Source organism: Anarhichas minor, unplaced genomic scaffold (assembly GCF_050575085.1).
Source record: "Anarhichas minor isolate MPS153535 unplaced genomic scaffold, ASM5057508v1 ptg000027l, whole genome shotgun sequence".
Classification (NCBI taxonomy): Eukaryota; Metazoa; Chordata; class Actinopteri; order Perciformes; family Anarhichadidae; genus Anarhichas; species Anarhichas minor.
This window is the reverse complement of record NW_027466473.1, coordinates 6,820,656-6,837,210: the sequence shown is the minus strand read 5'-3', so window position 1 is coordinate 6,837,210 and position 16,555 is coordinate 6,820,656. Positions and strand designations below refer to the sequence as shown.

Sequence of the window (16,555 nt, the reverse complement as noted above, 5' to 3'; positions counted from 1 at the left end):
GTACAAGAAACACCATCTCCGGTGTAAAATAAATTAACATTTATTGCTGCTTTGGGGGCAGATTAAATATATTAAATATATATAATTTCTTAACATAGTTATGATACAAATGAAGTGGCTGGTTTCTTTTTCTTCATAGTAAACAGATAACGAGTGTGGTACAGTCTGCCATCCTAATGTATAACTTTTACTAATGTTAGTAATACATTTATGATGAGTATTTCCTGAAATGACTCATCTTTAAAAAAGATTGCCTATCCTAGCTTATTGAGCATAAACAGAGCTAGAGGAGAGTGAATATTGGACCTACATTCAACTCACAATGATTGATAATGTTGCTGTGTCACCGCTGTTTAACAGTTATTGCAGGTTTAATGTTATTTTGGGATCCCTTGTAGTTACAAAACCACGGAGAATTAGAACCTGACTCTGCAGTTCCCCTCAGCGCTACGAAGAGTTGTAGCCTTTATCAGCTAATTGTTTTGGTTTCAAGGCCCGGAACTTTTGATTAAGACTCGCCGTTGTTATCCGCAGCATTTACAGCGGCAGCAGGCAGCTATTTTCAGTGAAAAATGCTCTGATAAACCCACTGTAGCCAAACAGCAAAAGTTAACAAAGTTAGCGATTAGCTGGTGCCCGTAGCGAAGGATTTAGTAGCTAAGGAGCCAGATATTTCCCTCAGGAGATGGTAGAGACCAAAAACAGAGCTAAACGAAAGTGAATCTTGTAGTCACAGAAACACGACTCCTAATGAATGCTAACATTGCTCCCGGATGTGTAAAAGGGCAGCTGTTTGCTACAGTAACTATATAAGCTGAGAATATGTCAGTGTTGCGTTACTGCTCGTTTCTGCTGCCCCCTAGTGGTCAAGAAATTAGCTGATGTTGAATTAAAGTAGCAACTTGAGTAAATAAATTAAAGGAATGATTAGATACTGACAGCTTGCAGAGTAAGCAATGTAGGTAATGGCGGGTATATTTACTGTCAATACTGCCATTGTACTCAGTGTATACATACTTAAACGTTTCCAAGTTTGCTGGGGGAACACACTGAATTAAACGTAACGGGGGGGGGGGGGAAGAAGCAGTTCAGTTTGTGAGAAGCATATATACTCTGCTAAAATATTGACTTCAATAAAACACTTAAAGACATTTGGGAGTTTCTCATCACGATTATTTATTAAGATTAATTTCCACCCGACTAGTTGCCATTCACTAGTTCTTTGGTAAAGGAAAAAGCTGCAGACACACAAAAACCAAAACACATTTCGAAGGCAAGACAAGGCTTTAAGTAAATCTGTAACTTTGGCTGCGTGGGGCTTTGTTTTCTTAATCCTGTCCTGGAGGTTCAGAAAATGAGCTTAGTGTAATGGAATACCCGTATTTTGGCTCAACAACTAATTTGGGCGACACCCCGGGAACGAGCCAAGAATTGGGCCTTGAAAAGCCTGTCAATGGCCGTAGACAGCCCGCACGTTTCTCCGCGGCTCAGGAAGGATTAGTGTTTGGAAGCGATTGCCATTAGTCTGCTGCACAATGCAGAGAGGCCTCGGGCGTTTCCTTGTCAGGAGACATGCAATTGAAAGGACAACAGAATATCTTGTGTGTGTGCAATACAACCACACTGAGACACATTAAGCCTCTTTCTAGCTCAAAAGGAGTGACTTTTCTGAAAACAAATACACAGGAATTAATGGAAATAAAGAGTTTGTGGAGTAATATGTCTTTCCGGGGATGTTAGATCATGTTGGTAACGTATGAAGATTATAACAATCTTTAGGACAGCGTATCGCTCTATAAAAAGGTCAAACGCAGCTTACTGACCCCCACACTGAGCATACTGTTATGACAAAGCTTCAAACTACACGCTGCATTATTAAGAACTCTGCCAAGATGTTCATGTTCAGGTCGCCTCGTCTTCTCATTCCACTGTGGTGGAGTCCGTTCCATTTGTCAGCCATCACTTTTCTGCGGGGACCAAATGAGGACCGGAGGACTTTTTAAAAACCTTCAAAACTCTCGAGAAACTTTCAAGTACAGCTTTCTGATTTTCACTGCCTCATAATCGCAAAGTCTTTTTGCTTTGGAGTACTTCAATGTGGGAGAGTCCACACACACACACACACACACACACACACACACACACACACACAGTGAGAGACACAGGACCTGAGCCACAGCCTCGTCTCCTTCTGCGTGTGTATGCAGAGATGAGCAGGACCGCACCTTCTGTGAGCGCTACCTGACACTGGAGATGCACGGGTACCAGTGAAGGGTTAGCTTTCACTGTATTGTTTTTTTTTGTTTGTTCTTTCTTTTGCTCCTCCTACTTCTTTTAAACATAGACTGATACGAGGCGTTAAGAATATTAGCATACAATGCTCTGGTATTTATTGTTTTTTTACGTAGTCTCTTTTAGTCAAGCAGGCCTAAGGACATGAAAGACCTCGATCAAGTAGCGCTGGATGTTCTGGAGTTTCCTGCTTCCATCTCAACACAAACTTTCTGTGTGACCTGTGGAATTAAGCTGCCAGCTATCTGAGCTCTGAGGACAACATTCAGTACTTTTTTTTGGGGGGTGGAGGAATCCTATTTTGATTTCATTTTTTACTATCAAGATAATTACTTTCACAACAGGTATGTATTTTTTCTTCATGAAATACTAAGTTGTTTCTGCTTCATCCGATTTTAAAGAAGGTATTGAACCTGGTTCTGTGACATAACAATGGATTGAATCGAGCAATCCTCTGTCATTGAAGTTGTTTTTGCTATAACTGGAAGGCCATTATAACGTGAGGGGACAGAGATAGATGTTATTATTATGTTATACAGTGGTATTACAAGGCAAATTTTTTAATTAAGATCATATAATGTCAAACATGTTCAGATTCTATGAATTATTACCTTCAAATATATCTATTATTGAACAAGGACTTTTCCATATTTAAAAAAAAAATGTCATTTTTTGTCACATTCTACAAAAAACGAAATAGACTTAACAGGGGACAAAGGATATTGCTCATAAAAGGCTGTGGTCAGACCAAACACATCCGCTGATAAAAGCATTGATTCTCTGTTTAACTGTCGTAAAAAGTCTCCCGTTTAAAGAGACTGACCGCGTTATTCTGCGCTTCATCTCAGACATGAGGGGGGATTTTTGTGGGGCCCGAGATCTTTCAGCTATTTCTCAGCACAGTGAAGTGAGAAGGGAGGGGAAGCGCAGCCGACACAAAAGGCAACATTATTCCCCAGCGGATCTGCGCTACATCCTACCATGAATGGAGTATTGAAAAACATAACATTGGGGACTAGATTATTTTTCAGCCCTCATAACGGAGCCATTTGTCCCAGAGTTTCGAGTGGATTGTTGGTACGGTCTGCAAATGAGACAGCCGTGGTTCTCGGGTGCTGTGCTGGTGTTAAACTCCCCACCTCCCAATTGGACGCACAATGATCTCTCTTGTGGGCCTCTGGCCTTCCATGCTGCACCTTTTCATACAATACGACGGTTTAGTGAGAACGGACCCGGATGAAGACTGCACGACCCAGAGTCATGACTGTGGCTGCCGTTAAGTGCTTTTTTTTTTTGCCACTAATGGACCCGCAAAGCTTGTGTGTTAAATGTACCCTCCACAAGCTGAAGATAACTGTGTATACAGTAGAGAAGCTAAAGATTTTAACACCCCCCCCCCCCCACCCCCACCGTTCCACCCTTGCCTCCAAGGAGACGAGAGGCGCCCCTGCAGTGTCATCGGGTGCCTAAGCGTTCTGGAGGGTTCTAGTGACAGATTGCAGGAAGCAGCGTTTATGCCTGACGATGGGGACCACAGAAAGCAGAAATGTCTTTTTGTGCCCCCTGAGCCCGGAATGTCCACTATCTCGAGGGGCCAATATCAAATTCTCCCCTCATCATCCCCTAATACGCATTCCTGTGTAAGGTCAGGGGGAATTCTGCATGAGCGAAGAGACAAACAACCCAAGGCCAAGCCGCACACTGTGTGTCTCCTAATGACAACACGCTCCTCATAACAGCATTCATTGATTCCTGGGATATTTGCTTGAAAAGAATAAGGGAAATTGAGTCACTCTAACTTCCCCATTTCATTGAATACGGTATTGCTTGTTTTATATTCTTTTTTTAAGTTTTTGAATCCTCCTGCAGTGTACATGTATATGAATCGTCCCAGTTTCTCACTTGAGAAGAATGTGGGCTATTCAGCGTCTGACCGCAGTGCTATCTAACCCCCGATTATTGAGTGATTGTCGGTGAATCCCAATGTTCTTCGTCTGTGGGGAAAATCCCCATGATTATCAAAAACCACGGCGTGACACAGGAGACACAGCTTGTGTTACAGACACGGCCGTCTGTGACACAAGCCCTCACCAGCTCTGTTACCCGCTGCCAGTGCAGGTGCACGGCGGCCATTTTGTACTGACTGTACAAAAACAGCAACGTGACTCTACTCCCTGTTCCTGGTGTTTTATTGGCACAGCGGCGGCACTTTTTGATGGTACATGCCAAACGTCTGGGAAACCGGGGCTCCTGGTTTGCTCTGAGAAGTGTTGGTGTGCCACAACAACTCCCTTACAGCTCCCTAATGTCCACGGGGAGTGATGTGCATCACGTGGAAAGGATTTATTTTTGAGCTACACATTTACCAACCCTGACCTCAGCCAGACTACCATCAATACCTCCTACAGCACCATGACAACAGCTGCAGGCTCCACCAGAAAAAACAATCCAATACCGTAATCAGGCTGCTCTGAACCAGGACAAAATTGAGTGATCGTGTCTACCAAACAATTGCCTACTACATTGAGAGCTGTGTTCACATGCAACGCAGGGCTTTTGGGAAGCTTGATGAGAGTGACTGACTAGTGTGTGAATGTGTGTGTTGCAGGCGGATGGTCAGTCAGGCAGCCATGCGAGGCCAGCGTGCGGTGGAGAGCGAGTGCAGGTGCTGGAACCCGGCCGTCTGGCTCCTGGTGTCCCTGCTGGGGTCTCTCGTCTTGGTGGCCGTCAGTGTGCTGCTGCGACTCGGTGAGTGTGTGTATTGGGGGGGGGGGGGGGGGGGGGGGGGGGGTCGGGTCAAGGCCACTTGGTCCAAGCTGCCTGACTGTAGGAGTTCACCTTCTGTCGTGCAGAATGCTGCATGCGATCAGAGGAAACAACTCTATTTCTCTCTATGTGGGCCCCATTTTGAGAAATTTTGTCAGACAATAATTTAGAAGAGACATATTGGAAACTGGAAGAGCCCACATACGCCCACGCTCACACAATAGCTCAAACTCATGACAGAGACAGCTGGATTTGAAAATATGATTGCCAAGGTAAAGAACATTTCAAGTAGAACTGACCAAACATTACAATTACAGATACAATTACAGATTCACAATCTTCGAGGAGGTGTGGAATACTTGCAGATTTGTGTGTATATGTATATGTATTCGGTATATGTGCAGCAATGTGTACATATGGGTGTACATGTGAATGTCCTTGTAGCTATTTAAGTGTTGAATATATTCTTTTTATTACTGTCTGCGAAACCTATTTTTTGTATCTATGTTTAATGTTAATACGTTTAAATGAAAAAAATGTAATGAAAAGAAAAATCAAGTTTAAACGAAATGCTTTATTTTCATTTGCGCTTTTTACTTTGAAGTAATAACATCACGTGATATGTTTTCAAAGGACCGTTCTTTAATTACAAGTGTGGTGCATTGTCAGTGTTAAACAGAGCAATGTGAAATATATATGGAAAAGTAATAGGCCTGAAAGTTTGGTGCACTTGTTTCAAGTTCTCAACGGCAAGTGTCGGATTATTAAAGGATATAATTTCCTTTAAGGGGAATTTTTCATACACTGGCTCAGGATCAGAGTTTGGTTGCCGAAAGATTGAAACTGATTCCCAAGCTTTATCTAAAGCTATGTCTGCTAACGTATCATGAAAAAAACTCTTAAACACGATGGCAATTTGGATCGGTAGTTCTAAAGTAAGGGCCATCAACATTTTGCTGGCCTCTCCAGTCCACAGACTGAATTCATTTTTAGACGCTTCATGTTCTAATAGTTGCTCCGAGGGAAACCGTTACCATGCCATGAACTGAAACAGAACGCGACACATGAGTTGGTTTCTTGTGTGTCGGACCTGAACCACACTCTGGGCGTTCATAATGCTCAGGGACTGGGTGTGCCTGCAAGTGAGGTCCCTGTAGAGGAGTGCTTGTGTGTCAAAAGTTTCTGTCTGCCCTGTTTACCAGTGGCAGCTGGCTAAAAGCTCTGGAGAATTTTGAAGGATCAATTCCGCTCAATGGACGTTATGGATCAAGAAATGTCAAGAGAGAGCAATTTATTCAAATGTGTCGTGTGTTGCTGTTGTCTCTTGATAGAGACAACAGAAATCCAAATGAGTGCCTTACTAACATTTTGTGTGTGTTTTCAAATTTCAGGAGACTTGAAAATAAGCAGACGGGCTGTATCCAGTAAGTAATATTTAAGTTATTCGCGTTTTGCTGTTGAACTAGTTCAGGCCCTGAACTAGTAATAACCTGCAAAAATAAGAGTTGGCAGCCATGCTAGTAGCTAAATGCTAACGCCAACGTGCTGATGTGCACACAGTGACAATACCAACATGCTGAGGTTCTTACTTTAGCATGGTAGCATGCTAACATTTGCTAATTAGCACAGTACACAGCACAACATTTTGACCTGAGGGGAACATGAATGTGTGTACCAAATTGCATGACAATCCATCCAATAATTGTAGAGAAATTTCACTCATACCATGATTGTGAACCTTAATGGGGACGGCAAGCGGCAACCTCAGGGTCTGAAAAGTGAAGTCAATGCAGAAGTGCCTTGAACTTGCACTCCTTTTCATGACCACCAGGGGGCGACTCCTCTGGTTGCAAAAAGATGTCCGATTGTATAGACGTTTATGAAAAAACTACCTTTTAAACATTGTTAACACAAGTTTGTGGCCTTAATTAATAGTTTCAAGTCATTTTTAATACAGCAGGATGTTCATTTATTATGGTCCATTTAGAGGAAAATAGATGATAAAGCATAGCATGTTTTAGGGCGTGGCTACCTTGTGATTGACAGGACGTTTGGAGTTGTCCGTTTTTGTCTTACAAATTTAACCCTTTCAAGATTTGATCTCAGTTCGTGAATGTTAACTGCAACATTTTGGTCACCTGACAATGTCTTACTCTGCGTTTGGTTGCACAGAGCTTCATCCTCTTGTGTCACTTCTGGTTGCAAAAACCACGATGGTGACGCAAAAATGCTCGAACACAAGGCTTCAAAACATCAGTCCACAAACCAATGGGGGAAGTCACGGTGACTACGTCCATCTCTAATTTACTGTCTATGGGTAGCACTAGATGAAAAGTCAGGGGAGCACCAATTTTACTAGGATGCATCCTCTGAGTACAATCAATTTCTGTATAAAATTCTATGCCAATCCATCCCATAGTTGCTGACTTTCCCTCCCTTTCCATGCTGCTAGCGTGGCTAAAAACCCAAATTAAAAGGAATAGGCTAAGATATTTCTGTTGTGGCTGGTGCCCTATGTGGTCTGAACAGGCCTCCTGTTCCTGTGGTTTCAGTCTGTGTCTAGTGTTACAGGAAAATAGATATAGTAGATATAGAGTACAGTAACTATGGAAGGCCAAGAGCCTCCTTTCAACAAATAATTTGTACTCTCCCTCTGTCTCTCTCCATATCCCCTCCTCCCTCCCGTTTCAGCCAATGGCGGGCAAACCCACGAGAGGACGCAGTACCATGGTAAGCATGAGCGGGACGGGCACCTCCACCTCTACACCTGCCCAGACACTCATGTTGAGGGAAAACATGTCTGCATCCAGGCCACGATATAAAAACACAGCAGTGGCTGTCTGTGTGTCAGTGAAAGAGAGTACAGATCAGTGCCTGGGGCTTTTTAAACAAGGTCACTTTCCCAGCTCTCCATTTCCCTAATCCCCACTTATTTGCTATGTAACCTCCCACCCTCCTGCATCCACCTCACTCTCTTCCAAGGAGTTATGTGGCTTATTGTGTGCCTTAACTTGGTAGGATTAGACTTTTTGCTGTTATTAGTCATTACATTAGAGGCATGCTGGTCTGTCTTCTCATCTTTTTCCCCCCCAAAATAGAATCATGTTGTTAAATTGTCCCTGAAACAGTAAAGCTTTTTTAGGGCCTCAGATTTGTCAGTGTGTTGGCACAATCCCGATCAAACAACCTGAACGCCCTCATCTGACTCAAAGACAGGGAACTAACGGCGAAACATATCTGACCAATATTGTCCGCTTATCTCTCCAAAGTACAACTGGTGAATGGACGCAACAGGTGTGAGGGTAGAGTCGAGGTGTTCTACAATAACTCATGGGGCACAGTGTGTGACGACGACTGGGATATGGTGGACGCCAACGTGGTGTGCCGGCAGATGGGCTGCGGAACGGCAGTGGGCAGAAGCTCTCAGTTCGGACAAGGCTCAGGGCTCATCCTGCTGGATAATGTGGACTGCAAAGGGAATGAAGAAGATCTCAGCCAGTGCCGCAGTCTGGGCTGGGGCGTCCACAACTGTTACCACTACGAGGATGTGGGTGTTACCTGCAGAGGTAAAGTCTTTACGCAACTTCTAAAGCCTAGTGTAGCATCCATGCAGGTGGCGCCTTGCATGGTAACCCCTGGCATCAGTGTATGAATGGGTGTGAATGGGTGAACGGCATGTGGTGTAGAGCTCTTTGAGTGGTTCGGAAGACTAGAAAAGAAAATAACTAATTTGACAACTTTTAAGGCCTAAGTGTGCGTACTGGGGAAGTTGATTTACCTAAACAATTAAAAACTATCCGCTGAGTTACATACATCACTTTCCCAATGTAAGTCTATGGGAAAAAGTATTTTTTTGGCCCCATGGCATCATGTGATGGACCATGAAATTGTAATTACAGTGTTTGGTCACTATGTAAAATAACTCAAACCCTAGCACTCCCCCTGGGGTCTTGGGCTGGCCCAGGACAACATCCAATAAATGTCTGTAACTCACTGAGGAAAAGGTGTATTTTCCCAAATTTCCCAGGGAGCTCCAATACACATTTTAACCATTAAAAAAAACACAAATTCCTTTGTTGAATATGGAGTTATTCAACCTATTTTTTCACTTTTTTAGGTTAAATATGGTATGCTCACACAAAAGTAATGTATGATGATGACTTTACACTGCTCCAGAAAGAAAGGGTCGGTTCCCTTGAATCATATGGACTACACTTACTTACTGAACGAATAAGCTCAGAATTGGCAAACATATCAAAATGTGGCTTGGCTGAGGTAGTGGTGAATCATCTCTCCATGTATGACCCCAGAAAGAGAAGAGGACAATGTGACTAAAATCCCTGCCTTCTTTCCATTTTGCTACTAGAACCAGCGGTGGTGGGGGCAAAAGGTTTTGTGGATCGCACCACGCCGCCGCCCGGGAACTCCGGTTTACGTAAGTGCTGCCTGCTTTTATCTAAATTACACTGGTCGTCTGCCAGCCTGAAACGTCAGAGGGACACATTTGTCTTCTTTTTTTTTTTTGAAGCATAAAGATAAATTGCCAATATCCAGTAACAAATACGGTCATTTTGAGATAATATACGACACAAGACTATTTGAAAAATGAAGACTTGTAAACAGGATGTGTATAACTACAACCCCAGATAGGGAAACAGTATAACTTGTGCAGTACGTGAAAGGGGTCGCTTGCACACTAGTAATGAACCTCAGCACCAGACGGAAGGCAGGCAAAGTTACTGGCTGGCTGGAGAACAACTTTGAGCATTGAGCAGTGGAGACAAAAACAGAACTAAACGTAGAGCGAGTATTGGACTTCATTCATCAAGTGGCCAGAAATATGCTTCAAAATGAATGCTTGCGTTTTCTAACATGTTAGCCATATCAATCTTAAAAAATGTGATAAAATGTCAGTAGTTTTTTTTCACAGCTTGTTTCCACTACCTGCAAGTTGCCAAACAAATTGCGGGTCTAAGAATTTGGCCTTGAAAGACGCAAACCACACCTGTATGTGGCGTTAATCTTTAGCAAACACGGCTGATGAAATTACTCGCCCACCTCTAAAAAGGGAATCATGCCAGGCTGATTTGCATAAAAGTTTAAGGACAGATGCTGCATTGTCTGTTGAAATAAGTAGATCAGACCATTGTTCATGTGCTCGTTCCAATGTAACTTTAAAAAATGTGATACACTGTAGGGAATACTTAGAGAATATGTCATATATTCAGAGGAATTTAACTTAAGACCAGCTTTTCTCTGCGTTCATTTAGATAATTGTTTTATGCTCTGGGATCAAATTCAGAAAAATACACACACACAAATCTATCAGACAGGTGGCATGCCAGATGTTACCACAAAATGCAGGGGCAGGCTTTATTAAATAATGAATGATGGCTTATTTTGTCATTGCGCGGGTCCACAATGCAGAAAGCACACAGCCAAGCGTATTTAGAAAATAGGTTTATCAAAAAAACGTAAATTAAATGGAGGGATATATTATATCAGTTTTGCAAAACCGTCATCATATTTTATACAAGATCAAAAGCTTTTCAGCTCAGTAGAAACTATATTTTGGCAACAATACACCTCAAAAGACCTCTTGAATTCCAGGCCGTCCTTATTGTTTGCTGGGTTTGCCTTTGTTGTGGTTGTTTTTTACCCTTAATTCCCAAGAGGAGACAAGAACAGAATTTTGTGAACAAGTGACGTATCTAGAAACCCACAGGGAGATGTAGTAAAGTCATCCAGATTAATGGGAGCATATTTTTTAAATGATGGACACATGAGATTGTCTATTGTCTCGGTTAGGTGTGTTTTTGTCTAAGCCGGGGCATAATGACAACATCTGTGCTTAGTGCTATATCAGATGTTCACCTTAACTTCCCCGCTTCAGGAGCCACAGAGGCCCACACCCTTCTCCTTACCCTGTATCAATGTCTGTTTGTCTTCAACACACATACACCAATCCTAGCAGTTATCCTAGCACATAATGAATTTGACATTAATAAAGATTCTGATAGAATCAAGTGTTAAAATATGTTGCAGAGAAAGATGTATTCAACACCAGTCCCTATAATTCCCTCCCTCTCCATCTTGGTTTAGGAGACGGCACCATCCGTCTGGTGAGTGGACAGAACGCCTGCCAGGGCCGGGTAGAGGTCTACCACCAGGGGGTCTGGGGGACAGTGTGTGATGATGACTGGGGCCTCAAAAATGCCCAGGTGGTGTGCCAACAGATAGGCTGCGGCAGTGCCGTCTATGCACACACCAACTCCTATTTTGGCTACGGAACCGGCCAAATTCTCCTGGACAATGTCAACTGTCAAGGCACTGAGCAGGACCTGTCTATATGCAAAAGCCTGGGCTGGGGCAAACACAACTGTGGCCACCATGAGGACGCTGGGGTCACCTGCATCGGTACACTGCTCTTAGTCATGGAATATGAATTAACACAAGTCGTACGGATGTAAACTAGGAATCCTTATCATAATTTAAACAAATAACTGTACAAATAACAATACTAAAGGTTTACAGCCATGCTAGCAGCTCTGTCGAGCTAAATGCTAACGTCAGCATATGGTTTGCTATGTTCAGAATCATAGTTTAGTGAGCTAGCATGCTAAACACAAAATACAGCTGAGGCTGATGGGAGTGCCATTAGTTGTTTGTTTTAGTATATGGTCATAAACCAAAGTACTAACAAAGTAAAATGTTGACCTCACAAAAGTTCCTACTGAGGGGGACACTTTTGTACCAAAATGCAAGATAATCATTGTTGAAATGTGAACCTCAATGCTGGAGCTAGAGGAACAGTCTGAGGATAACCAAAGTCAGTAGGATGCATCCTCTGGGGACCATGAATCTGTACCAAATTTTAAGGCAGCCCATCCAATAGCTGCTAGCATGGCTAAAACCTGCATACTAGCCATTTCTTTACAGTGACTATTTACTGTGACATTTCTTCTGTCTATATTCAGTACTACAGATTATGACAACGTTAGTTATTAGTAGTTGTGGTAATACTAGTGGTTGTGCCAGCAGTAAGGTGGCATTAGAAATAATAGTGGAGATGATTAGCTTGACCACATGTAGAGAATAAGTCAGTTAGTAATGTTGAGGTAGAATTATAAAAAGCTAACATCTTTTAAAGGTAATTAATTGATTCTCTGGAAATAGTGAATAAGGAGGATGAGATGAGTTTATAATGGCAGTAGTATAGTAGTGGTTTGTGCGTTAGTACAAGTAGTAGTTTCATTTAATTTAATTTCCATTTCTACCCACTTTAGGATCCACCACTGTACCTCCTTTGGTAACAGAAAACCAGAGAGGGCTCGGGGTAACATATAACACTGAAGGTATATATCCATAGTACACGTCGGACGTTTATCTGTCAGCAAACACACACACACACACACACACACACACACACACACACACACACACACACACACGGATTACTAGTAGTAGTAGCATGTCCAATTTGCTTTTGCTAGATTCTTTTTTCCCCTGAATAAAATTGTGCATTTTGCCAAACAACCAACAGGGAGAGCTATTTCTCCCCCACTGACTCCAGAAGTGTTACGCCACAGTGCCACGAATCATGGTGGTAAAACTGTGTAACAGACAAACCTCACCATATTCATCAGGAACAGGTCTGTCACGCTGGGGTATAGAGACACATTAGCTATCTAATCATGCATCTCATCTTCCCTCCAGCAACAGAAAACATTCCAGTCACCACAAGACCAACGACAACAACTGTTACCACAACTGTCCAGACAAAAGGTAACAATTTTAAACTTTAAACACGATTACAGTACGTTTTAATATTGGATTAACCAGGGAATATTACAGCACTTATGCAATTGTGGGGAAAGAGCCACTGCGATGATGTATCCGTCTCTATATTCCTGTGCAGGCAGACCAGCCATTCGTGTGATGAACGGTAACAGTAGCTGCCAGGGTCGTGTAGAGGTCCTCTTCAAAACTGTTTGGGGGACGGTGTGCGACGACGACTGGGACATCATCAACGCCAACGTGGCGTGCCGGCAGCTGGGCTGTGGCAAAGCTATCACCTTCAAGGCCCACTTCGGCTACGGTTCGGGTCCGATCCTGCTGGACAACGTGGATTGTAGCGGCATAGAACAGCAGCTGTCCGACTGCTTCAACCTGGGCTGGGGTCAGCACAACTGTGGCCATCATGAGGATGTTGGAATTATCTGTGCACGTAAGTCTAGACCTCTCTATCACCATGTGGGGCCACAGCAGGCCCCATCAGACATACATTCATGACAGAGCACATATACCGGCCTTGAACGTTGGGAAATGTCTGCATCGCAAATCGCTATCTTAAGTCATCAATTCCACTGAAAGTTCATACTTCCTTTTTATCTGCTCGTCTGTGCTCGCCCTGCTGAGCTGTCCAGTTGCAATGCATGATTGTAGTACTCTGAGGAGGAGACGGCCCAGAGAGCATAAAAAATACAGGAGATGAGTCAACGCACATCAGCGTCACTGCCTCCCTTCAGGCCAAATTCCACTTCTTCAAGGCGAAATCAAAAGCACATACAGACTCCCCTTTACTGAGATCCTTGGTCAATCAGAAAATATGATTACTTTTCTAAAAAAGTGGATTTTAATCAGTTGTCTTTCGGAGTTATTGGCAAACAGTTGTTGAAATTGCTAAACAATGTTGCTGCAAAGTGTGTCTCTGAATTGCAGAATGTTTCTGCTTTCCTCTGCTTCCCTCAGCTTTTGAATTCTTGATTGCAAATATACGTGACTTCCCAGTAACAGAAAGCATACCTGCCACCACCACGCCTCCCTCTGAAGGTAGGTTAAATATATCTTCAACTAGCACAAAAAAAATAAAAAATGAACCCATTTCCTCAGGACTGGGTCTCACGTGATTCTTTTTTGTTTTCGCAGGAATGGTGAGACTGGTGGATGGCCAGCACCAATGCGAGGGTCGGGTGGAGATGTACTCAGATTCTGGATGGGGCACGGTGTGCGACGATGCTTGGGACCTCCCCGACGCTCGGGTCGTGTGTCACCAGCTGGACTGCGGCGAGGCCATGGCGGCTCGGGGAGAGGCGTTCTTCGGGCCTGGCTCAGGGACAATCCTGCTGGACAATCTCAAGTGCAGCGGCGCGGAGGCCTCCCTGCAGGAGTGCTCCCATATATCCTGGAGTGTGCACAACTGTGACCATTCTGAAGATGCTGGCGTCACCTGCTCGCTGTCGTGATTTCAGCAGAACCACACTCCCATCTCCACCATGGGTCGGAGGTGGGCGTACCAACCTGGGACTTGTATATTATTATGTAAATAACAGCTTCCACATTGCTGAAGGAACCACCAACAACATGCAAAATAACTAATGTGACAATATATAATTACATACTATAAACTATCTATGCCTATTAAGCACTTTATAAATAAATATGACATAAAATACAATGTACACCGTTTTTTAAATTGTTTTTATTTTAAACTAAGCTTTTAACTTTCTGACTCTTATTTTCCCCAAAATGTTTAAATATTTACTGTACATGTGATTCGTTGATGATTAGGGGAAGAACACTAGAGGAAGATCTTCAGTTATTAATTATGTGGATGAAAGGAGAAACGTTTGTAAATTTCAGCTCCAAAATTTTGCAAATATGTATGATAAAGAAAGCTGTGAACCACAAATAAACAAACAAATGATATACTACAAACAACAATGCGAGATAACACGAACATCCGCAAATAAACGTGTTATATTTGATGAATACGTATACAGCAACTCTCCATCCACAAATACATAATGTGTTACTTGTGTTCTGTAAACCACATATAAATAAATGTTACTAATAATCATTTACATATGACAAAATAAATGCTCTTATTTTCGGTATCTAATATAATTTGGGTGTAAAATCCGTATCTGTCACTGTCCTAAACATGTGGTTTAATTTTGTATTCTTCTCAGATGGCACATGCAAATATGGTGAGTCCACCATAGCTGGCAACTCAAAATGTCTTCATTTACATGGGGAGAGCATGAGATTTAGAGTTGGGCATGTTTAAACCTTTTACTTCTCAAGCCAGCCCCTTTTCTTCTGGTCATTTACCATTTGTAGCTACTAGCTAATAGAAATATGCTAATTGTTAATACATGTTGTTCACCTAGTCAGCCAATGTAACCAAGAAAAAAGGAGTACCCTAGTTCATATGTAAATCTAAATTAAAATAAGTCATTATTAGTCAAATTGTACTTAGAGATGAATTTGCATCCTAAATTAGTATTTAGAAAAGTAAAACACAATAATTTAAGTTGGACTTTTGAGTCATTAATGAAGATACGTGTAGGCCTAGCATGAATGTAGTTAAGAAAAGAAAAAAAGCTAAAATGGCTTTCAGTAGTCTGGCCGGCTCAAGAGCAAAGTTGGAGCTTATCAATCAATTTTGATCAATCAATCAAATTATTGGCTTTAGAAAAAAAAAAAAAAGATTTTTTTGGTGATGTCATTAAATTAAACTATTGTTTCTCACATGGACAAGTTATTTATAACATGCTACATATGTGCGTGCGTTCTGGTTTGTATGTTTTCTCCCCCTTCAAATTACAATCCAATAGCCTATCATCACATTTAACGATATGAAGTTAACACTGTCAGGTCCATTCTCCATCCATTGTGTCCAAGAATTAGGATTTGGGAGTGACGCGGATATGAAAGCTAGTTTATCCGTCTTTCCTTTACAAGCAGGAAAATTATTTCTCTCTCTTTATTTGAGAAAAGTTCATATTTGTGTTGTGAAATTCCACTATGACCCTCAAATTCTGTCTCTTGTGTTATCATATACTGAACTACAGAGCAAAATCACACTCTTTCTGATTGAACCAATCTATGAACTGTCTGAAACAATGGATATCCGCGGCCCCAAATGGGCCCCAAAAACAATTGCCTCGCGCTATGCGTGCAAACATGCCTCTCCCCTAGGGGCTAAGCCCCCCCTTTCTTTGAATCCTAGAAACGCCCCTGGCCTGTACAAGAGGGCGTGTTTGATGACTCATGATAAAATGACTCAGCATGTCAGCTTTGTGAACTTGCTATAGTCACAAAGATAGTTTCACAAACAACTTATATTGCATGAGAACAAACCGCTAGTAAAGGGATTTTATATTAATACAAATTCAGCACTAATTCTCCATGATTTAAATGATAAAAAGTGCACCTGTTCATGAATTCAAAATCTTTAACTTTGAAATGTTATTTGGCTCGTTGTTATGCTTCTCCTCTACCAAGCAACGCGATTGCAGTCTTGTCAAACACAAGAACACAAGATATGAACTGCTCTGTGATCACGGGTGTCTTTTCTTCATCAGCAGGCTTTGAAAGGTGACTCAGCCAATCAGACCTGAGGACAGCAAATCTGTCTCATTGGCTATTATCATTATCATAGAAATAATAAGTAAATAATGATTTAAATATTACCCGTTACTACTTACATTTC

At 42.2% G+C, this 16,555-nt stretch overlaps 1 protein-coding gene across 1 annotated transcript; it reads left to right on the top strand.

The window, feature by feature from the left end:
* The first annotated feature begins 2,209 nt into the window (after nt 1-2,209).
* LOC142960263 (scavenger receptor cysteine-rich domain-containing group B protein) lies at nt 2,210-14,916 on the top strand. Its single transcript, XM_076102032.1, has 12 exons — nt 2,210-2,636; nt 4,901-5,040; nt 6,450-6,482; nt 7,750-7,788; nt 8,328-8,624; nt 9,425-9,493; nt 11,161-11,475; nt 12,345-12,413; nt 12,775-12,843; nt 12,977-13,285; nt 13,810-13,890; nt 13,987-14,916. The coding sequence occupies exons 2-12, from the start codon at nt 4,905-4,907 to the stop codon at nt 14,301-14,303; spliced, it is 1,734 nt and encodes a 577-aa protein (XP_075958147.1). The 5' UTR covers nt 2,210-2,636; nt 4,901-4,904; the 3' UTR covers nt 14,304-14,916.
* The last annotated feature ends 1,639 nt before the right edge of the window (nt 14,917-16,555 follow it).